At 42.4% G+C, this 22,293-nt stretch overlaps 1 protein-coding gene across 1 annotated transcript; it reads left to right on the top strand.

The window, feature by feature from the left end:
* Positions 1-1,383: 1,383 nt before the first annotated feature.
* LOC107520942 (WD repeat-containing protein 87) lies at positions 1,384-21,579 on the top strand. The gene is made up of 8 exons (XM_036232688.1): positions 1,384-1,652; positions 8,246-8,364; positions 10,501-10,668; positions 11,083-13,925; positions 14,507-14,622; positions 15,139-17,091; positions 18,010-18,719; positions 19,332-21,579. The coding sequence occupies exons 2-8, from the start codon at positions 8,287-8,289 to the stop codon at positions 21,426-21,428; spliced, it is 7,965 nt and encodes a 2,654-aa protein (XP_036088581.1). The 5' UTR covers positions 1,384-1,652; positions 8,246-8,286; the 3' UTR covers positions 21,429-21,579.
* Positions 21,580-22,293: the final 714 nt, after the last annotated feature.

The raw sequence follows: 22,293 nt of genomic DNA, 5'->3' as shown, positions 1-22,293 counted from the left end.
GACATCCGCAGAGCAAGAAGGCGCGATAGCTCAAGGGCGGGAGCCGTCGGGCAGGAGAAGGCCAGGCGTGTCCCGCGGGCGTCCTGGGCTCCGGGAGTCGGAAGGGGCCCTTGGGACAGCGCCGCGGCTCTCAAGCCCGCGCACGCGCATCTGTGCGGCCCTCGCCCGTGGTCGTCGAGCGCCTCCTACGCCCTGCGTCTCGCGTAGTCGAGACATGTCGCGTGCTTTCCCGCAAAAATTCGGCGGTGGCATTTCCCAGCCTAAGCAAGGCGGAGGCAGGGAAGGGCGGGCGCGGAACCGAGCAGTGGCTTCTGCTCAGACACGCGTGCCTGCTGCTGACCGGGTGACCCGCTCGCTCTAAACTTCGTCTTACTCAGGTGCTCCACATGGAAGCCAGAGGAGGAGGAGGGCGGCGGGATTCGCTCACGTTTGCCTTCCAGCGGCCTCCCCGCCCGCCTTTTTGCCTCTGCGAGGGGTAGTGCAGAAAGAAGCCAGAGTAATGTTTGGTCACTGTCTGCTCTGTTTCCCACTACAGTGGTTTTTATAAAACATTTCGCTTTGTGGCTTCTTCGGGCTCGGTGGGGCTCGGACGCTGTCATCGTACAGGACGCCAGGAGACCCTTTATAACCACAAAGAGACGCTTGAACACACGCGCCGCTGGTGCAGGGCCTCTGTCACAAAGGCCAGAGACTGCTACACTCATCCCTGCGTGTCAGGAGACAATAGCATAATAGTTAAGAACGGGCCTGGAGTCTGACTCTGGCCCTGCCACGTTCTAGCTGTGTGGCTGGAGAAGGGTCTAATAATAGTACCTTTAAGTAGGACTGTGCGTTCAGCAAATAAAAATGTGGGACACCCAATTAAGTTTGAATTTCAGTTAAATGGCTAATTCATTTTTTTTATCATAGGTATGTCCTAGATATTGTTTATCTGAAATTCCCATTTAACAGGGAATCAAATTCAAATATAACTGTACTTTATCTGACGACTCTGATTTAAGGCATTATAGGAGACACTGCATGAACAGCCCTAAGACTAGTGCCTGGCACGTGTAAACATTCGATAAAGTTTTAAAACCAAACTCCTTCCACCCCACACCGCCCACACAACACAGTGATTCTAGTCAACGCCTGTGCCATCTGAAATGGCTAGCCCTCCGAAGGTCAGTTTAAATGCACTCTCCACCCCACTGCAGTATAGTGACCTTGTTCTATTATTACAGAGGGCCAGATTTCCCCTGCCTCCCAGCACTTGGCAGATTCATGTGGGGATTTTCAGATTTTTAGTAATGTCAGTGCTGTGTCACCTGACACAGTGTTGGGGGAAGGGAGCTGGGAAAGCCAAACCATTATGATGTTTGAGTTAGTAACACTCTATGGGAAACTATGACTAGAGTCTGTCTCTTCTAGTTCAGGGCATGTTATCTCTTCTGTGGAAGATAAAGGTTTGTTAGCGAGGAGAGAATGGAGAAGGAATAGGGAAGCCTATGATGTTAGTAATAGGTTTTCCCATCTTGGAAAATGTGTATTGAGTGATATTGGTCTCACTGAGCTCAAGACAAGCTACCATATGTGAAAAAAGACTGCGTTCAGTCAGAGAAGTCCAAAGGATTAAAGGAAATATCAAAGTGGCAGAACGTAGGACTGTAAACGTAAGTCCGTTTGACTCTAAAGTTTCTCTTTCATTTTTCTTACTCTCAATCTTAGCATGCCCCTTCAATTCTTTCACAGTAATAGCACCCTAAATTTGTATTGCATGTTTTCATTATAAAGCCTTTGAATTTCATTATCTCTCTTAATTTTGTAAAGGTGTTAGTAAGGAAAAATATACAGATGGCATTCCTCTCTTAGGTCAAGAGGGGTTAAAGTGAGGTGCCCGCCTCTAACTGCAAACCTGGTGGAATGGAGCACTGGCCCAGGATTTAGACAGTGTCGGGCATTTTCCATTTTTCCAGTCATAGTTCCTAGTCTTAAATCACCATAGGAAACTTTAGGGAGATTGTGGGATCTTATCCTCATTTCTATTCACATGGGCCTGGTGTAGCAGCCTGTTCTTTACTGCATTTTCACTCTCCTTAACGGCTTCTTCCTCCTGACATTTAAACATGTTTAACTTTTTTTTTTTTAATAATTCTCTCCAAGCTAGGAAAACCTATTACTAACATCATAGGCTTCCCTATTCCTTCTCCATTCTCTCCTCACTCACAAACCTTTATCTTCCACAGAAGAGATAACATGCCCTGAACTAGAAGAGACAGACTCTAGTCACAGCTTCCCATAGAGTGTCACTAACTCTACTCATGGTAGAAATTGAAGTTAGGTAGTAACTATTGCTAGGTGGAAGAGAAACGCTTGATATTTTTCAGGTTGAGATGGGAATTTCCAAGGCGGTCCTCCATGGCACTCTGGTGCCATCCTGGGAGCTGTTCTGATAAACAAAATAAGTACAGAAATTCAGAATCAGTGCTTAGGAACTTTCACAGCAATTTGACAGAGTAATTATGTCGAATTTAATAATGAAAAGTCTTTCCTTGACCCTATATACTCTCCTACTTCTCTCTCCCTCTCTCTTGCTTTCTCCCCTTCTCCCCATCTCCCCATCATCCCAAAACTTTTGGAAAGCTACACTTAAGTTTCTTACTTTTCATTTGCTCCTCAGCTCTCTCCAGTCCGACTTCAGGAATCACTACTTGTTGATACTGTTCTCATTAAGGACACCAATACTATTTGCCAAATCCACTCTTTGGCTGGTCTTACTTGATCTGTCTGTTACAGTCGATCTGCCTTCATGAAACTCTCCTCCTCTGATTTCTGGGAGAACATCCTATCTCTCAATAGTTGATCCTTCTCAGTGTGCTTCCCCATAATTATCTGGCTATTAAGTCGTCTTCTCATGCTGCATATTCCCATATGGGCATACTCCTTCAGATACCTAGCTTGAGCTCTCCCTATAGGTTAGTCTTGTTCATATATTCATTTCCAATTTAGACCTTTCCTCTTGGTGTCCAGACCTATATATCCAGTTGTCTTCCTCAATTCAGATGTTTTATAACCACCTCAACAAATCCAAAATCAAACTGGTCTTCTCTATACCTTCTCTTACTGTCCTAGAGTCCATTTGAATGCATCAAATTTCATTCAGAACCTAGCTTAGAAACACAGGAACTATTCTAGATTTCCCTTTTCCCAATTCTCCATACCCAATTAATCTACAGTCTTGAGAATAATAGAGCAAATAGTCATGTGCCCACAACCTTGGAATTTCACATTTGAAATTCATTGTAATTAGTTTTTTGTGTAATTATCCAGTGGCTGGATGCTTTCACTTAGCATGAATCTTTTTAAGATTCATCCATGTTGTAACATGTAGCAGTACTTCATTACTTTTTAACACTTTTCATGTGATAGGCCCTTAGTGTATGTTGGCTCCCCTTAGCTCTAAAATATTTTATATTACTCTCATCATTTACTTTTCCTTTTCCACTTCTCTAAATCAGATTATAGTGTTGTCTTTCATCTCTACTATTGCAGTAGCCTCCTTGCTGGGTTGTCTTGCCTGATCCTCAGTACAGCTCCAGGCTGGGTGACTGAACATTCTAAAAAGTTACTCTAACATTACTTTCCTGCTAAAATTGTCTCCTGTGTTTCTCTAACACTCAAGATGAGAAATGGACTCTTTTGTGTGACACTTAATATTGACTCTCACTGATCTAGCCATTTTTCCTCTACTTCCTTCTTGAACTTTGTGCTTTAAGAATATTTAACTCATATGTAGTTTCTGGAATAAATCATACTTTTAGGTGTCTCTGCCATTCTCTCTTCCTGGGATGCCTTAGGAAGCCTTATCTGCCTGGGATTCTCCCATGCTAAGTGCCAGCATTTCCTCACTAGTCTTCTGTGGTGCCCCATTACAGCAATTACCAAGTTTTAACAATTTAAGTTTCCTGAGAACAGTGACTACTTTTGATGTTAGGATACCCAATGGGTAGCAAAATACATGTTGTAAAGTAGAACTTTCATCTGGTCCTTCTAATCACATATATCTGCCTTGTAAAGGGTTGCTCCTTGTGAAAAATAAAAATTAAAAAAAAATTGATTTTCTAGGAAAGCTGCCTATCCTCTGAGGATTCCCATCTCAATGTACGAAACACACATTTCCCTCTCCAGAGCTTTGGAATCGGGTCCAGTTCTTACACATCTTTACTATGCACTGTCCTTGACATTTATATTTCAATTTAGAGAAGTTGTAGAAAAGTATAAAGAATAATAGAGCAAATACTCATTTGCTCTATTCTCAGAATTTTATATTTAAAATTTATTGCAATTTTTAAAAGAGCAATTGTAGGTTTATAAAAGAATTGAGAGAAGGTACAGAGATTTCCTGTATACTACCTGCCTCCACACATGCTTAGCCTCCCCCAGTATCTTCACTCACCAGAGTAATACATTGACTGTATGACATCATAATGACCTTGGTCATAGTTTACCTTATGGTTCACTCTTGGTGTTGTACATTCTATGAGTTTGGACAAATGTATAATGACCAGATGTCTATCATTATAATATTATATAGAGTATTTTTACTGCCCTAAAATTCCTCTGTGTTCTGCCTGTTCATCTCTCTCCCCAACCCTCATAACCTGTGATCTTTTTATTGTCTCCTTTTTGAGAATCTCATATAGTTGGAACCATACAGCAGGTAACCTTCTCAGATAGTAAGGTTTCTTTCACAAAGTAATAAGCATCCAAGGTTCTTCTATGTCTTTTCATGTCTTGACAGCTCATTTGTTTTTTAGCCCTGAATAATATTTTATTGTATGGATGTACCAGTTTATGTATCCATTCTTGAGTAGTTACTTCCATGTTTTGACACCACTTGTTATTGTCCTTTTTTTTTTTTTTTTGAAATTTTAGCCATTCTAGTGGATGTGAAGTGGTAGCTCATTGTGGTTTTGATTTACATTTCCCTAATGACTAATGATGTTGAGCATCTTTTCATTATCTGTATTGGTCATTTGTATATCTTCTCTGGAGAAATTTTTTTTCAAATCTTTGGCCTGTAGTCATGCGCCAATTAATGATGGAGGTACGTTATACGATTTTGTCATTTTATGAACATAATAGAGCGCACTTACACAAACCTGGTTGGTAGAGCCTACTACATATCTAGGCTTATGATATACCATCATATTTTATGTGGTCTATTATTGACCAAAATGTCAATATGTGGGGCATGACTGTATTCTTAAATCTGTTGCTGAATTGTAACAGTTCTTTATATATTCTAAATACCATACCCTCACCTGATTATTTACACACATTTCCCCCCATTCCATGGGTTATCCTTTTACTCTTTTAATAGTGTCCTTTAATGTACTAAAGTTTTTTTATGAAGTCCACCCCCCACCCCAGTTGCTTGTGGTTTAGATGTCATATCTGAGAAACCATTGCCTATTATAATATCAGTAAGATTTATATCAGTGTTTTCTTCTAAAAGATTTGGAGTTTAGTTCTTACATTTAGGTAGTTAATCCATCTTGAGCCAATATTTTGTATATGTTGTGAGATAGCAGTTCATTATTTTACATGTGAATATTCAGTTGTCCCAATACCATTTGTTGAAACCGTATATTGTTTTCTAAGTAATTCTTTCTATTTGTTTCCTTTTGTTTTTCCCATGTTTATTCTCTATGTTCCTTACTGAGTTTTTTTCCTTGTGTTTTTCAAGTTTTGTCCTTACAGTTATGACATTTGATTTTTCTTCTATTTCTGCCTGCTTGCTTTCTTGTTTTACCATCTCTTTCCTGAGTTCTTGGATTTTTACTTTGTGATCTTCCATCATAGAGGCAATTAGATCATTAAGATTTTTTGTTGTTGTTCAAGGAAGAATATTTATTATTTTTTATCTGATCCATTGCAGCAGTTTTCTAATGAATGGTCTTCATATATTCTTTGTTTATTGTTGCTCTTTCCTTCATAGCCTTTTTTTTTTTTTTTTGTAGGTTTGGATTAAGGCAGTGCTAATTCCTTTTTCCTGCACATCATTGCCTGAATTGGGTTTTCCTGGACTAGTTCTTTGTAAGAGGCTCCTGGGTGTGTTGAAGGGGTTAAGGTAGAGTTTCAGGCTAGCTGGTTTTCACGACATTAAAGCTCATCTTGTCTTTGGTTACATTTATGGCTTCTATAAGGAATTGAGCAGCTCTACTTCCTCTGCTCGCAGTTTCCTGCATTTGTAGTTACAAAGATCTTTTCATTCTCTTTATTGCTTTTAGATGATTTTCAGGAACAGAGAAGGCCATGATAATGATACTTTAAAGTTTCTGTATTTTACATTTTAGAGTTGTTTCATTAACAGAATACAACTTTATTCATTTAAAAACTCTAATCCAAGTATTTTTCTTTTATCTATAAAATAGTATATTTATTACAAAATGACATATTGTTTCTATTACCTTCTTTCTATTTATCATACCTCTTTTTGCCTTATGTTTCATTTTATATTTCTTCTATTGGATTGATTTGTATTTTCTTTATTTCTTATCTCCTTTCCCCAACTGGCTAAATCATGGATTCTATTTTTTTCTTTTTAGTGGTTTCCTTAGCATTATTAATATACACATATAACAGTACACAAATGTGCCTTTCGGTATTCTAGGACTTTCATTTGTGAACAGTGAATATCAGATAACCTCTTCAGAGCATGCTGAGAGCCTGGGAGGGAGATTTGTGTGAACCTTAGCTCATTACCATCTCAGGTGTAGATTTAAAATTATGATTTCCTTAGAGAGAATCGTTGGTATGCTCTGTAGTGTTTCTTGTTTCCTCTTGTATTTCTTCTTTGTCAGTACAAGTGAGGTACATGTCAGAGAATCATTCAGAGAACTTGATAAGTATCACCTGGAATTTGGAGGTATGTAGGTTCCTGACTCATGCCTGGAAAAATATTTGAAGGTGTGTAAGCTTTCAGGAAGCTGGCCATGAGCCAGCTCTGTCTAGGGAAATATCTCTCTGTAAGATAACAGAGGGGTCTCAGTTCCAGCTCCCTATCTCTTATGGGCCCCAGTCCTATCTCCTCTCTTTGCCAGGGCAGTACTACCATAGCTCCTAGCAATTATGGTCAGTTTGGGAGTCTGATAACCATACCCCCTCAGGACTATCATAGAAGCAGTTTGCATTTGCTGCTGCTTTCTTTTTTTCCTCACCTTTTCATTTCTGGTTCCCGGAACTTAGCTACTTGTTATTTTATCCAGAATTTCTAGGAGTTTGTAGTGGTCAGCTTTCGAGTTATTTTAGCCTGGCATCTTGCAAGAACTAGACACCTATTTTAGCTTGTTCAGTGTCTGCTTTCCATATTGTATAGTAAACTTCATGCAGGCAGATAATCATTCTTGTTCTGCTTTATCCTCAGCTCTCCAGCTCTCAGCACAGAGACTGGCATATAATGAACACTGAGTAAATATTTGTTGAACCAGTAAGTGACTTTCAGATACATGAAGGCTTCAATAGTGAAGAAGCATAGCTATAATTATGTCTGCAAAATTGTGTCTACAAAAATGAGCATTCCAATGAAGAGAGTTAAGGGACAGTGGAAAACCAGGCTTCTGTATTATTTTAAGTATGCTACAACTGACTCACCTAAGCTCACCTAACAGTTTTATTTTGTCACTTTTTTTTTGTTTCTAGACTTCATAAAACACCCACTTCCCTCTTATCTTCTTTTAAAAATCAAATTTATTTAGGTATAATTTGCATGTAACAAACTGTACCCATTTTAAGTGTATGTTTTGATGAGTTTTGACAAACTTATGTGCCGCTGTAACTAATATAACCATGTAACCACTACCACAGTTGAGATATAGAATATTTCTATCACTTCAAGAAGTTTCCTTTTACCCCTTCCCAGGCAATCCCTCCAACTCTTGGCCCCAAGTAACCACTGATCTGGTCTCTGTCCCTATAGTTTAGATCAGTCTTGTCTAGAATGTCATATAAACGGAATCATATAATATATACTCTTTGATGTCTGGCTTCTACTCACTACAATGTTTTTAAGATTCATCCATGTTGTTGTATCAGTAGTTCATTCTCATGCCCATTTTTTTGAAATAAGTGAGTTTCTCCTGTTTCTTAAGGAGTACTTTTGCTTCTCCCATTCTCTAACTACCCCATTGCTCTTCCCTCTCTCAATTCCTTTGATTTCTAAGATAACATCATATGTTATGATTAAGTCATTTACCTTCCACAGGTTTTTTAATCCAAGATGTAAAGAGCTGGAATATTGCAAGGATGTCGTCCTCACCCAGACTTATTCCTGAGTGGAAGGACTTGAAACTCCTCATAAATAATATCCTGAATGATATAAAGGTAATATGTATGAGAGAGATACACATAGAGGGCTTGGGCTAACTGTCCCTACCAAGGCCTGCTGTGGCATGGGCAACGTGTGAGCAGCTTTGGGAGGGCCCTTCCATACCCCTAAACAACTCCCCCTTCTAGATTAAGATGATAGCATTAGGTATACATGTTCTGTAAAAAATAGAAAATGGGCTTACATGGATTAAACAAGCAGGAGGCATCTCTGTCTTACATGTCGTCAAGGACTCATGTTCTTTTTCTATCCTTTCCACCATTCTTAGTATTTAGCTTATTATCATAAGGTCACAAGATGATTGTAATCTGCAATTGTAAAGTGCACTTCCAGATATCAGCTTTAAATTTCAAGTAGGTAGAAGAGAGAAGATCAGAAAGCATAGAGCTGTGCCAGCCTTGGAGGACCATAGTGCCATCCCGTGTTGCCAGAATTTTTGGGTCCATGATCATCCTAAACAAGATCAGAGTTTTGTTGGGATGGAAGAAGGAGGAAGAGTAAGGAAGAGGTATTGATGAGTAACCAACAATAGTACCAGGCACAGACATGTTGCTTGGGTTTAAGATAGTCTTAGTCTTTTTGAGTCCTCTATGGAAAAGCATTGATACCATTGAATGAGTGAAGGAATTATAATCTGGAAAGGAGAAGAGGAATAGTGATTAACTAATGGAATAAGGGGTATATAACGATCTTCCTAATTCAATGAAGAGGGATGGAGGATTGGGAATTCAGACACCAGGGTCCTTTCTCTCAACTCTGCTGCTTCACTGAATCAGCATAATAGTGGGTGCTTCGTGCTCTCCAGTTCTCTGTATTCTATATTCTCTCATAATACAGAAAGATCTGAAAATGAGAAATATAGGGTGAAGATAGATTCTGAGGTCCAGATATTGATTCTCAGTATAGTCTCAAATCCTTTCTGGATGCAGGAAGCAGGCAGGATGGATGTTTTTAATAAAGAAGTATTAATGCTTCAGTTGAATACAGTATTTTACTTTGCAGTGTAGGTGGTCATAGCAAAAGTTCTCATGCAAAGAATCTAAAGTTAGATTCATGGAGCATTGTTCAAGAGGCAAGTATAGCACAAGAATCTGCTGAGAAGAGGGACCTCAAAATTAAACTTCACAAGCCTCAGTATTGGCTCATCAGAATGAAAAGTACTTATATCCTGGATATATGCTATGTCACTGGAAGGTAATGTGTATTGTACATGATCTACTATGTAACATGTTTAAGGGTATATATTTCCCTTGATACAAACACAGCCCACTAAGTAGGATACAGAATGTTAGAGCATAAGCACAGCTAATTCCACATTGTGAATAGCACGTTTCCCTTGGATGCACATAAAAATAGTGAATGAGGGGAAGGCCACAGGGTCTAGCTGTCATACATGATGAACATTCTGTGAAGGGTGAGTTTTCCACAGGCGGTATATCGTGAGTGTAATTGTGGCAGAAGTGGTCCTTTGGGTATAGACAGGAACTTTGAATAGTTGTTTCAACTGTGGCTAGTAGTAATATTTGCCAAAGTTGGGTTCTTTTCTCATACTCACATAGGAGTAACAGGAGTATTCCTTTCTTTTGATGCACTTACTTGTTTTGTACAGTCACTAGTTCGTTGCTTGTTTAATATATATTCCTACCCCACCCCTGCCAGACTCAGCTTTTGAAAGCTAAGGCCATGTGTCTTTCGCTCAGCAATGTACCCCCAGTGTCTGTGTACAATATACCAACCTTTCTCAAATGTGGTTTGTCATCTGAGCCATAGAAAACAGAAAATGATTTGGGGGTGCTATTTTCTCAGTTCTCTTAAGGATGGTACATAACTAGTAGCATTCAGAATGCATAGGGCAGAAAATTATGTAGAGTGGAACTTTCAGATATTAGGGCTTACTTTTCTCATGGAAACTTGGTTGAGAAAGGCTGGAGGTACTTTGATGAATTAGGATGTACTCTGAGGGTGAGCAAGGGATGCCTCTCCAAATAGTGCTTTCCAGAAGTATGGTGAATAAATATTGGTTAGCTAAAAAACAACAAACATCCACTGTCCCTCAATAAATATTTATTAAATGAATGAATGAAACGAATGCAGACTCAAGCCTCTTAGTTCAGGCCACTCTTCTCTCTCAGGATGATGGAACACCAAAGAATGATCTGGTTGTACTCAGTGACTGGCCTGAGACTTTATACCAGGAGCTGCATCATCCCCAGAACAAGCCTTTCATTTGTTTCTACTCTATCAATGTCAATTATTTTGTCTCCTTAAACTGGGTGGAACCACATTCAACACAAATGCAGGTAAAGGTACCTCATCTTTTATTTCCCCCCTCCTTTTTAATTCACTTTACATCATATCCCAACTGCCCTCACCTTGGAATGATGAGGATGATTCTGAGTTAGCTCATTTTAATACCCATCTCCATATCCCAATTTCACCTGGATGCAGTAATCCTTATTCACCTCTAGTCATCAAGTCCTCAAAATTTATTTTCCTCATAAAGTAGACTAAAAGCCAAGGAAGGAGCCGTAAGCATAGTGCTTCTATCACATACCTGACTCCTATTACCAGGAAACTCCCAAAGTCAAGCTGTTTGGTCTTTCCTTAATCCCACAAGAGGGAATGAGGATCTAAGCATTCAACCGTTTCCTACACTTCACGTTTGGGAATAATCTTCCTCCATGTTCAGGCTTTCATCATTCATCTTCTTTTAGGCAGTACTTTGGATACAGAAAAAAGAGAGAAAAATGAAAGGAATGATAGAGAAGATGAAGTTTCACATGATGGATCAAGTGCCACCTATCCAAGCAATGGTCCATGCTGGTTCCCACCACATGTTAATTGCTTACTGTGGTGACATGCGCCTGTGGCTCTTTGGAGATCACCATCAAGCATTCACAACTCTGGGTACAGTTCCCTGTCGTTTCTCCATCAGCTGCCTCTGCTATGACTCAGAAACTGAGCTGTTACTTTCTGGTACCTTGGGGGCTGTAATTACCTGGTTTATCCTACCAAGCAGGAGGGGCCTCCAGATGGCACAAACAGTGCCCATGCCTGGTCATGAGCTTGTACAGGGTTTTTCCCTGAATGGTCCCCAGGGCTCCCTCCTGGCCTTTTGTGAGAATAAGGTCAGAGTCTTCACCCACCATGGTCAGGGCCAGCTGGAAGAAATAAAGAAGTTCACACCCATATCCAGTGGCTCCTCCATCACCTGCTCCTTCACTTGTGTCTCTCAGGGCTATTTCTATGCTGGAAACAGGGATGGAGAGGTCCATGCTTGGGGTCTAGATCGAGGCAATTTCCTCCACAGCTTCCAGGCCCATTTCTCATCAGTGATATGTATCCATAGCCGGCCGGAGATGCACACCTTACTAACGGCGGGCAATGAAGGTGAACTGAAGGAATGGAATCTTGCTTTTGGGAACTTGCTGCGGCAGCTAGTTATTGGTGTGAATCTGCAGCAACTGCACTTTATTGATAACAGCACTTTCTTCTGTCAGACCACCTACACTTTCTCATTGCATCGCCTGCCTTGCTTTTATAGCCTCTTCAGTGTCTGTGGTTCTGCTCCCCAGCAGGTGCAGCGGGTCTGCTGCGGCCATAATTGGACCCGGATCCTATGTGCCACTGAGGATGGTTTGCTGCGCTTCTTGTCTCCAGTAACAGGAGATATTCTTGTTATCACCTGGCCTCTATTTGTCATGGATAAGGCTGTGGCTTGGGCCTATGACTCAGACAGAGAGGAGCTCTTTGTGGCAACAAACACTTCAGAAGTGCTGGTGTTCGATGCAACACGCTCGCCTTGCACAGCCAAGTATCTTATGTGTACTTCAGTAAACCCTGAGGATAGAGTAAGATGCCTGGCCTACGGGCAGTCTCATTTGGGTAAGGGCCTCGTTGGATTGATGTTCTGTGGGCATGAGAGTGGCATTGTGAGAGTCCTCTCCCACTACAGCTGTGCCCGAATAGAGAAGACTGTTCACTTGGGGGCAGTATTGGCACTGTCTACCCTGGAAGGTCCCCAGGAAAACTCCTTGCTCTGTTCCTATGGCATGGATGATATTGTACACCTGTCAGAAGCTGTGCTTCAGGAGAACAAAGTCATCTTACAGCCTATCAGCAAAATTCTCTGTAGTTGCCCCCTAAAATATGTAATACTCTTGCCGAGTTATGTGGGTGCCATCACTGAGAACCACTACTGGTGTCTCTGGCACTACCAAGATTTTCTGACATCTTCAGAAACAAAACTAAACTCTATGTTTAAAGAGATAAAATACCTACACCAGTGTGCCATCACTTCATTTGATGTCTGCTTTTCCCTGAAACTTTTTGTCACAGGAGGCATTGATGGCTCAGTCCGGATCTGGGACTTCCATGGTAGACTCATAACTGGGTTTGACTCAGCATTGCATTTTGGCCCACTCTGCTTTGCTAATAATCGGGGCGACCTGCTTTTGACTTTTAATCAGAGTCTTTACCTGGTATCCTGCTTAAAATTGCTCCCTCCAGCTCAGCTGATTCACCTAGCTAACCTAAACAATGAAGATGAAATACAAGAAGCCCCTAAACCCTTTCTACCTAGCTTCTTCTTTTCATTTGAAACAGTATTTGTGCCCAAATTTGTCTGCCTTGGACAAGGGCTGCAGGAATTACAAGGGCTGGAAGCCCTGGTTAACAAACGGGCCATCGCCTTTGACAATACTGTGCCCCATGTTGTAGAGGAAGAGAGACAGATCTCCTTTGTGCTACAAAAAAAACCCAAACTGCATTTTTTGGAGGATAAGGATATTACTCTTGACTCCAAGCAGAATCGTCCCCAACAAGTGGTTCCTGCTCAATTACGGCTGGTCGGCTGGGATGGATTGAACCCCTACCATATATTACAGTGCTTCTTTGGTCAAGGGCGGCAATGGCTCTTTGCTCCTGATGGCTACATACCCAACTCAGTGGTCCGTGCCCGCCTTTGGCCTGAGGGCACCCCAATCTTCCTACTCTGTGATCTGTACCCACCCTTTAGGCATAAAACTGAACTCTTCAGACGCCAGGCACTGCCACCTCTTACTCTGGCAAGAGAAAAAGTCTCGAGTAAACAGGACAAATCCAAGCGGAAACAAACTTTCTTTGATCTTGTAAACATGACAAAACTAAATTGGATAGGAAGAAAATTTGATGACGGACTTATAAATAATTTAATCAAGGCTATCCTCAACCTCACAATTTACTGTTCTGTAGAGCAATACAAAACATATATTAGTGTCCTGGCACAAATTTTTGCCGTTCATCAAGTACCTCCAAGTCTGCACTCTGAGACTACTTGTCGCCTACTGGAAGATACGACTCATTCCAGTTCACAGGTCCGTGAGCTAGCCTGGGAGGGGCTAGAGAGGTTAGGCCTCATGAGCCATCTCTTTGCTGTTCCACTGGCTATGGGATTGATGGACAGTGCTGAAAATGTGCGGGCTAAGACCTTATATCTTATGATAAAAGTTACAGGCATCCAAACTAAGACCATGCTGGTAAGCCTGCTGAAGAAACAAGAGACTTTCCAGGAAATGCAGTAAGTTGGGTTGGTGGCCTTCCCTCATTTTATTCCTTCTCACTCCTAACCTCCAGCATTTGATTGCTTCTTTATCTTTTCCACAACTCTTTTTCTATTCTTTTCCTCCATCTATGTTCTTTGTTTCTATTTGCTTTTCTCCCCAATTTTATACCTTTCTTTTTCTGACCACTGACTAGTCCCCCTTCCATCATTTTCTCACTTCTTTAAGATTCCTCAAGACTCAGGCCCACAAATCTCCCAACTAAAAAAGCATCTTGTGTCACACTAACTACTCTATTACTTGCTATCCTTAATTCTTTCTTCTTTATCTATCCTTTACTTCAGATTACTCTGTCCTAAATAGCTAGTTTATCCCTGCCTCCCATTGTAGTTTCTCTTCCTACTTCCCTTCCCTCTCCCTCCCTCTCCCCTCTCCTTCCTGCCTCTTCCTTCTTTCTTCATGTCCTTCTTCTTTTCCTCCTACTCTCTCCCTCCTTCTCCTCTTCTTCCTCCTCCTTCTCCTTCTTCTTTTCCCTTTTCCTCCTCCTGCTTCATTTTATTGCTGGCTCATTATTAATCTTTTCCCTTGACTTCTGTAGGCAGAAATTTATTGGAGAAGTCTCTCTGGACCGGCTTCTGGGAATTCAAGCTAAAGATATCCGATACTTGCTTAGTCAGGTGGAGTGGTGGCTAAATGAAAACCTGATATTGTCACGTAGAAGGCAACAATTGACTTTTTCTTTTGATATATCAAAGGCCGATAAACTTGAAGTCCCTGTTGAACAAACATTCATACCTTTGTCAGAACCTGAAAAGATCACCGAACTGGAGGAAAGAATGACACATGTTGCAACAAAGGGCAGAAATCTTAGTATGTATGTGGTAATATATAGGGCATATTTGGGTTCCACCTCAGGGCACCAAAAGGCAGGGTCAATAAGACCAAGGTATATAAAAAGATACCAGTGGAAGCAGAGTTAAGTTAGGAGACTCTTCCACAGAAAGTAACTTTATTGAGAAAGATCTACTCCCACAACAAATACCAAGCAAGGATTATTCCTTTAGAATTTGGAAGCTGGGATAAAATAGCAAGCATTGCTTATCATAAAGCCTCAGTCCCCTTTCCCTCTGTACCTCCTAGGGCAATTCATTGAATTAGATATTACAAGGGATTTCACTCAGGACCTCTATGGTTTTCTTAACTATTTTTTTCCTCCCAATATCTCTGCAGTTAAAAGAAATTTAAGCCTAGCCAAATCCAAAGTGGATGCTGAATCAAAGGAGATCATGTTGGAAGCTACAGAATCCATGGAAGACACAGAAGGTATGGAGGCCACAGAGGCAGTGGAGGCCACAGATATGAGGGCCATAGATCAATATGGCATGAAAGATTATGGACAGATGATCCCTAAGCCAGAAAGACAAGAATACATAGAAAAGCTTTGGAAGAGGGTAGTGAAAAAAATCCATAAAAAAGCAGATGTAAAATTGAAAGATTTGAAGGCTATTTCAAAGACAACTGCAGAAGAACCCAAGGAAGTAGATATGAAATTGAAAAAGAAAGATTTGAAGGATATTTCAAAGACAACTACAGAAGAACCCAAGGAAGAAGTCACAAAGATTACTGAGCAAGAAAAAGATACAAAAAAGATACAAAAACTTGAAAAGAGTGGCCGTGGTTTGGCTGGGACCCCTGGACGCAGAGATAAAGCAGACACCAAGTCTTGGAGGGATGACATTTGCTCTCTTGTTGTCTCAAGGATAGCAAGTTCCCATTCAGGAATGTTAAAGGATCTAGGTCAAGAATTGGTGGATTTGGTTCACATGATGTTTGCTCCCCAAGAGCCCAGCTGGGCTCTTTTCCAGGATATCTGTCCCCTTTTAAAGAGCTCATCGGAATTGTATCACAAAGTGGTGGGAGAACAACCTTTAACAGAAAAAGTGGTTAAAGAGATTGTCAAGGAAGAAGGGATAGTAGGATTGAGAGAACAAAAGGGTAAAGTATTAACAAAGGGCAAGGTAGTTTCTCAAATCAAGAAAAAGAAATTTTCTTCCTTAGAAGGTCACCTTGTGTTAAAGAAAAGGAAATTTACAAAGAAAGTAAGCAAATTGGCCAGGCAAGAAGGGAATGTAGCTGAAGGAGAAAGGAAACTGAATAAACCAGAGAGGAAATTCATACAGGGAAAGGAGATAATGACCAAAGATAAGAAGAAACTGACTCATCGAAAAGGGAAAACTGCTTGGGAAGAAGAAATACTGGCTTCTTCACAAAAGAAGTTAACCATGGGAGAGCAGAAGTTAGCCCTAGGAGAAAAGAAACAGACTGAAAAACAGGGGAAACTACTAGGGAAAAGCAAAAGAGTGACCTGGAAAAGGGGTAAAGCAACCCCAGTAGGGAGGAAGTGGGATTGGGAGGAGAGTATGCTGGAAGAAGGCATATGGGCCCAGGAAGAGGAGGAACCAGGTGAGGAAGAGGAGGGGAAGGGTGAGGAAGAGGAGTGGCTGGGTGAGGAAGAGGAGCTGGGTGATGAAGAGGAGGGCCCAGGTAAGGAGGAGGAGCTGTGTGAAGAAGAGAAGGGGCCCGGTGAGGAAGAGAATGACCTGGGTGAGGAAGAGAAGCTGGGTGAGAAAAAGGAAGGGCCGAGTGAGGTAGAGGAGCTGGGTGAGGAAGAGGTGGGGCTGGATGAGGAAAAGGAGGGGCCCAGTGAGGAAGAGGCGGGGCCAGGTGAGGAAGAGGTGGAGCCCGGTGAGGAAGAGGAGCTGGGTAAGGAAGAGGAGGGGCTGAGTGAGGTAGAGGAGCTGGGTGAGGAAGAGGAGGGGCTGAGTGAGGTAGAGGAGCTGGGTGAGGAAGAGGTGGGGCTGGATGAGGAAAAGGAGGGGCCCAGTGAGGAAGAGGCGGGGCTGGGTGGGGAAGAGGCGGAGCCCGGTGAGGAAGAGGAGCTGGGTAAGGAAGAGGAGGGGCTGAGTGAGGTAGAGGAGCTGGGTGAGGAAGAGGTGGGGCTGGATGAGGAAAAGGAGGGGCCCAGTGAGGAAGAGGCGGGGCTGGGTGGGGAAGAGGCGGAGCCCGGTGAGGAAGAGGAGCTGGGTAAGGAAGAGGAGGGGCTGAGTGAGGTAGAGGAGCTGGGTGAGGAAAAGGAGGGGCTAAGTGAGGTAGAGGAGCTGGGTGAGGAAGAGGAGGGGCCGGGTGAGGAAGAGGAGGGGCCGGGTGAGGGAGAAAGGGAACTGGCTTGGGATGAGGAGGAACTTATCCTGGACATGGAGAAACAAGTTAAAAAGAAGAAAAAGTCCCGCAGAAAGAAACATGTCCAGGGTATAGAAAAACATGTCGTGGTAGAGGCCTGGAAGGAGGGGAAACTGGCCCAGGAAGAAGAACATTCATCTAGAGAAGAGGAAGAGCTGACTGGGGAAGAGGGAAAATGGGCATTAGAAAGGGGCAACCTGGCAGAAAGAGAAATTAAATTGAAGAGAAAAAAGAAGAAATGGTTAGTAAAGGAGGAAAAAGAGGCCCATAAAAAGAAAGAAATCCAAGAAAAGAAACAAGTTAGGAAACAGGAGAAAGAAGATCAGAAAGAGAGACATGCTACGAAAGATGAGGGAAAGGCCAAGGACAAACACTCAGCCTGGCAAAGAAAGAAACTTGGCCTAGGAGAGGAAGGGTTTGGTGAAATGGAGATACTGTCGCAAGAAGATAAACAGACCCAGAAAAAGGCAAGAAGAACTTGGGAAAAGGAGAGAAGGGCCCAGAAAGAGGAGACATTGGCTCAAAAAATAGGGAAAGAGGCTGAAGGAAAAAAACAACGGGCCAGAGAAAAAATGAAATTGGTCCCAGAAGAGGAGAAAATGATAGAGGAAATTGAGAAAGTGTCTAAAAAAGAAAAGAAACAGGCCACGATAAAAGAAAAACAAGCTAAGAAAGAGGAAAAATGGATTGGGAAAGATAAGAAAGCCACTGAGGAAAAAAAGCAATGGCCCAGTGAAAAGGGGCAACCAGCTCTACAAGAGGAAAAACAGGCCCAAACGGATAGAATATGGGGTCAGAAAGAGGAGAAAGAGAGTGAGCAAAAAGAACAATGGGCCTGGGAGAAAGAGAAATTGTCCTTAGAAGAGGAGGAACAAGCTGATGTAATGGAGAAAAAGTCCCAGGAAAAAGAGGGAAAGGCAATGGAGAAAAGACTGACCAAGAAAGACAGTAAATTGGCGAAGGAAGAGAGGCATATTTCTAAGAAAGGAAAGGAAATAGCCAGGAAAGAGATTGGCGTAAGTAAGAGAAATAAAAAAATAACCCAAGAAGAGAAAGAAATCATGAAAGAAGGTAAATTGTCCCAGGAAGAGAGACAACTGGCATATGACAGAAGGACCAAGGAGATGGATGTTGCTAAGAGAGAAAAGAAAAGAACCAAACAGGAGAGAATACAGGCAATGAAGAAACCAGATAAGGAAATGGGAATTAGTTCTGAAGAAAATGAGGCTTTCCGGGAAAATGATATAAGGAAGAAAGAGGGTCACCTGTTGGGGATCCTGGCTAAAACAATTAGAAAAATTAGTACAGTGCCATTGGAAGAAATAAAAATACCTGAGGAAGAGAGATCATCCATTATGGGAAGGAGTGAAATTGATGACCAGAGGTGGGAAATTTTTAAGGAACAGGAAGAAATAACCAAAGAAGAGAAAGACCTGGATCAGAAAGAGAGGAAACTAGAAGATGGTAGACTAGCCAAAAAGGAGAGACCACAGATTGATGATGAAAGCTTGGAGGAGGACCGAAGATTATTAGAGAAGTTCCAAGAAACAATACTATTAGATAAAATCCAGGTAGAGAGTATGTTAAAGGAGGTCCAAGAGAAAAATCTGTTAGGAAAAAAGCAGCTAAAGAAACTTCTAAAGAGAATTGAGAATAAACCGGAAAAGACCCAGATGAAGTGGTTATTAGAGATTATCAGAAATATACTGTTTGGAGGCTTATCTGAAAGCTTGACTGAGAAGGAAATAGAGGAAGGTCCAACTAAGAAGGGAACAGAGGAGAGCCTGAGCAAGGAAGAAGAGGAGGAGGAGAGCCTGAGCAAGGAAGAAGAGGAGGAGGAGAGCCTGAGCAAGGAGGAGGAGGAGGAGATCCTGAGTGAGGAGGAGGAGATCCTGAGTGAGGAGGAGAGCCAGAGCAAGGAGGAGGAGGAGAGCCTGAGTGAGGAGGAGGTGAAAGAGAACCTGAGCGAGGAGGAGGAGGAGGAGGAGAGCCTGAGCGAGGAGGAGGAGGAGGAGATCCTGAGTGAGGAGGAGGAGATCCTGAGCGAGGAGGAGGAGGAGGAGGAGGAGGAGATCCTGAGCGAGGAGGAGGAGGAGGAGGAGGAGGAGGAGGAGATCCTGAGTGAGGAGGAGGTGAAAGAGAACCTGAGCAAGGAGGAGGAGGAGGAGATCCTGAGTGAGGAGGAAGAGGATGAGGAGAGCCTGAATGAGGAGGAGAGCCTGAGCAAGGAAGAGGAGGAAGTGGAGGAAATGGAGGAAAGGCAGAAGAATGAGGAGAGCTTTAGTAAACAGAAAGAAATGGAAAGCATAGTTAGGGAGGCCATGATCTCAGAAGAGGGGAAAGTATTAAAAATAGAGCTCTCAAAGGAAGGTGTGAGCCTATCGAAGCAAGTGACAGAAGATGAGTTTCTTGTCCAGGAAAGGGAGGGTACAGCTAGAAGGGAAGTGCCTTTTAAGAAAGAAAAATTGCTTGATGGAAAGAGAGATCTCACATTTATGGATAAGCCTATGTGGCCAACAATTCTGCAGAGCCCCTTCAAAATACCACTCCCAGTAGCCCTGGGAAAAAAAGAGGGCATGCCCCTGAAAGTATTAGAGGATCCTTTGGACTTAGAAGGACAGAAAAGCCAACTTCTTGAAGCACATTCCGTGACAAGTTCACAGGGAAGACCAAAGGATGTACTCTTGAAGAAAGCCAGGGGCATGTTTTTACATGTCATGGAAACAGGCTTAGAGACCCAGATCCCAGAAGTCCTCCACAGGCCAGGGTCCCACATACCTGAAATTATCATGGAACCACAGGAACCTGAATGTAGGCCCAAAGGTGGCAGTTGGAAGTGGTTCTTGAAGTATCGAAAGTCCTTGGTGGGGAAAACTGAGGGACAGGCCCCAGCCCCATCCCTTACTTCTATGCCAGCTGAAAGACCATGTTACTCAGAAGCAAGCTTCCCAGATGAAGACTGGGTCAATAGTGCCTTAGTAAGGCTGGAAGCAGGAGAGCAACTTCCCAGGGACAACTTCCATAGAGTAAACCAGTTCCTCAGAGACTTCACTTCAAAGGGATACTTGAAATGGATGCATCTGTCCAATCTTAAAGCCATTGCTAAACACTTCGGCCAAGACCTAGAGGTAAGTCACCCAGATGTATCACAGTCCTTTAAGGATATTTCAAGTCCACTACACTTAAAAGTGATCCCTCCAATTAGAAAAGAAAAAGATAGCTGGCTAGAGTCAATCCCAATCCCTGAACCAGTGTTACCATCAGCTACCAAGAGGACTCAAACCCCACATACTCTCAAGCGGCATCTCTTAGCTGAGTCCTTCAAGGAAAAGCAAGCACAACAGATATCCACTGCTGTCAAGGAGATAAAGCACCTTTATCCAAAGAGAAGGGATGTTCCTACAGCTGTGTATTCCTCTGTGGATAAAAAATCCCTGGCCTCAATATTCCAGAAGGACTTCCAGGCCTTGAGGGGGAGGTTCCCCAAATTTCACAAGGCCAAGAAGAAACCACTGCCCATCCCTGCACCAGTATTACCATCAACAACCAAGAGGATTCCAGACCCAAAGGCTGTAAGTTGGCATCTTCTAGGAGAGCCTCACAGGAGTATGCGGGCACAGCAGTTATCCAGTGCTCTCAGGGAGATGGAGGTGCGACACTTTTACCCCACCCATAGAGACACTTTCGTGGGAGCCCATGCCTCTGTGGACAAACAAACCCTAGCACTGATGTTTCAGAAGGATCTCAGGGCTTTTAAAGGGAAAGGCAGGCCCCACAAATTGCCCCAATTGGAGAAGGCTCAGCCCAGCTCTAAAAAAAAGAAAGATATGCCTCTATGGGAGACGTTCGTAGCACTGTACCATGTTTTGCGGATGTTGCAGAAGCGATACGCAGGAGACAGTGCTGCTTGGATGGAACAGTTCTACCAGCTCATGGACCTGTACCAACTTAAGTCCCCTGGAATCCAGAGGCTTCTACTAGAGTTGCTGCAGAGAAAGGAACTCCAACCCCAAGGGACCATCCACAAAAAGGCCCCAAAAGCCAAGGGGCTGGTGGTTGGTGAGCGGATATTCTATGGCCTGTTTTGTGGTAGTTCCCATGATCCTACAGGTCCCAGGTTCCAGAATGTTGTACCCCTTCCTGGGCAGAACAAGGTGCATACTGTCCAACCTGTGGGCATCGCTCAGTATGGGTTCCTAGAACTTGCCTGGAAAAGCCTGCCACAAGTCAATCCTCACCTTAATGAGAGGCTGCCCAACATCTCTACTCCTACTCTTTGATTTGGCCTAATATCAGTACTTTGGGGTCTTATTGGAAAATGAGCCTGGGGCACAGATATTTTAAGCTGCCTTATCTGTTCCTCAATTTAAGGTTGGGGGATAAAAATGGACTTGTCTTCATTCAGCTCAAAACCTGCTACTATGCACTAAATAAAATGACATTTCTCATTTGTTACAAAAATTCTGATAGTTCTTTTTCCTTTCCCAAGCCTAGCGTCCCCTATAAAGTAGCCAGAGAAAGTAGATAATCTCTGTCCTAAGAGGATCCTTTTTTTTTTTTTCATTTGTAGGGTATTTGACTGCCATTTCACTGAAAAGTGTGCCCTGGCACTCAAAGTTTTTGGCTACTATTTCTATTCCTCAAAGGATCTTGGAAAGGGAGCATCTGGCACAGTTGGGCACTTATATATTTAGCACTAAGATGAGAGGAAGCAGAGAAGAGCCATAATTTTACCCCTTTGTAATTGTCATTGACATAACAAGGATATAGAGTGGAATAGTAGATTCAGAAAATTCATTCCAGCCCTTGCTCTGACACTTATTAGTCTTTAATCCTAGGTTTTTTTTCCCTCAATAAAAATGATATTAGTAATGTCTAACTTGGTGAAATGCGTACATTTCTGGAACATAGTTTTCTCTGAAATTGGTTGCAATTTTAATAGGAGAAAGTCTGTGGATGAAAATGTGGGTTCTAGATTGAAACCAGGATCTAAATCCATGCCTTTCAACTTCACATGTAACCTTCAGCCAGCGATTTCACTTCTCTAAGCCTCGGTTTTTTCATTTGCAAAATATGGCTCATTGTTAGTGTACTGGGAACATAGAAGAGAAACTGAAGGCTAGAGGAGGGGCCTGGGACCCTAAG

This window comes from Rousettus aegyptiacus, unplaced genomic scaffold (genome assembly GCF_014176215.1).
Source record: "Rousettus aegyptiacus isolate mRouAeg1 unplaced genomic scaffold, mRouAeg1.p scaffold_m13_p_14, whole genome shotgun sequence".
Classification (NCBI taxonomy): domain Eukaryota; kingdom Metazoa; phylum Chordata; class Mammalia; order Chiroptera; family Pteropodidae; genus Rousettus; species Rousettus aegyptiacus.
The sequence above is the reverse complement of the archived record's forward strand: the minus strand, read 5'-3'. Positions and strand labels throughout refer to the sequence as shown.

Coding starts and splice junctions, on each gene's coding strand:
- LOC107520942 (XM_036232688.1), top strand. CDS start 8,287: ATGTCGTCCTCACCCAGACTTATTCCTGAGTGGAAGGACTTGAAACTC. Junction 10,669..11,082: donor CACATTCAACACAAATGCAG/GTAAAGGTACCT, acceptor ATCTTCTTTTAG/GCAGTACTTTGGATACAGAA. Junction 17,092..18,009: donor TGAGGAAGAGGAGGGGCCGG/GTGAGGAAGAGG, acceptor AATTGTCCTTAG/AAGAGGAGGAACAAGCTGAT.